This window comes from Eurytemora carolleeae, unplaced genomic scaffold (genome assembly GCF_000591075.1).
Source record: "Eurytemora carolleeae unplaced genomic scaffold, Eaff_2.0 scaffold4278, whole genome shotgun sequence".
Lineage (NCBI taxonomy): Eukaryota > Metazoa > Arthropoda > Copepoda > Calanoida > Temoridae > Eurytemora > Eurytemora carolleeae.
In genome coordinates, this window is record NW_019400161.1 from 1 (window position 1) to 794 (window position 794).

At 40.8% G+C, this 794-nt stretch overlaps 1 protein-coding gene across 1 annotated transcript; it reads left to right on the forward strand.

The window, feature by feature from the left end:
* Positions 1-6: 6 nt before the first annotated feature.
* LOC111717773 (uncharacterized) lies at positions 7-311 on the forward strand (the record flags this gene model as incomplete). Its single annotated transcript, XM_023493229.1, is given in 1 exon segment — positions 7-311. A coding segment is annotated over 1 exon segment (238 nt), but the record flags the coding sequence as incomplete, so codon positions are not given.
* Positions 312-794: the final 483 nt, after the last annotated feature.

Sequence of the window (794 nt, forward strand, 5' to 3'; positions counted from 1 at the left end):
GAGTAAAAACGTGGCAGAAGAACGGGTTGGGAACCATAGTTGCTGGACAAGGAGAGATAATCAATGGAGTTGGATGAAACCTGAAACTGGAGATGAATGCAAGGAAAGGCAGGACAACATTGATATATCTGTTCATCAGAGCACGGATAAACCTGGATCATGTGTCAGGATATCCCCTGATGCACCGGGTACCCGGAGCAGAACCAACCTGACAGATTCCAAACCTGGAGACAGAGAAGGACGGAAACGATCAAAAAAGTTTCGATCCTTATCTCACTCACGACTCCTCGGCTCAAGAACTCAGATCAGGGGTAAACCGATTTTAATGTTTCAACAGATCGGTATTATTGGAATTTAAAGAATGTTTTCTAACTTTTTAAATTTCTCTCCGAGTTTGTTTTATCTTTCAGTCAATACAAGGATTAACGGACAGACCTGGTATTGAAGGATGACGTGGGCTCAATCTTGAAAATATATTTAAATTAAAATAAAACGGTTATTAGGCATCTTCATTACCCCCCCCCTTCCCCCCAGTTCTCCCACATTTGAATAATTTTTTGGTCTAATTAGCAAATTGCCCCCCCTCCCATCAAAAAAAGAAATGTTAAATATGTGAGGGGGGGGGGTTAGTTAGCCACTTGTATGACGCAATAAGGGAGTATATATTTATCAAACTAATGAATGGGTTGTAGTAGGTGGGATGAATACTGAATAGTAAATACGGAATACGAGATTGCAGGGATTTATTTAACTCAAAAAAGGTTTAGAAATGAACCAGGGGCCTGGGTGGGATG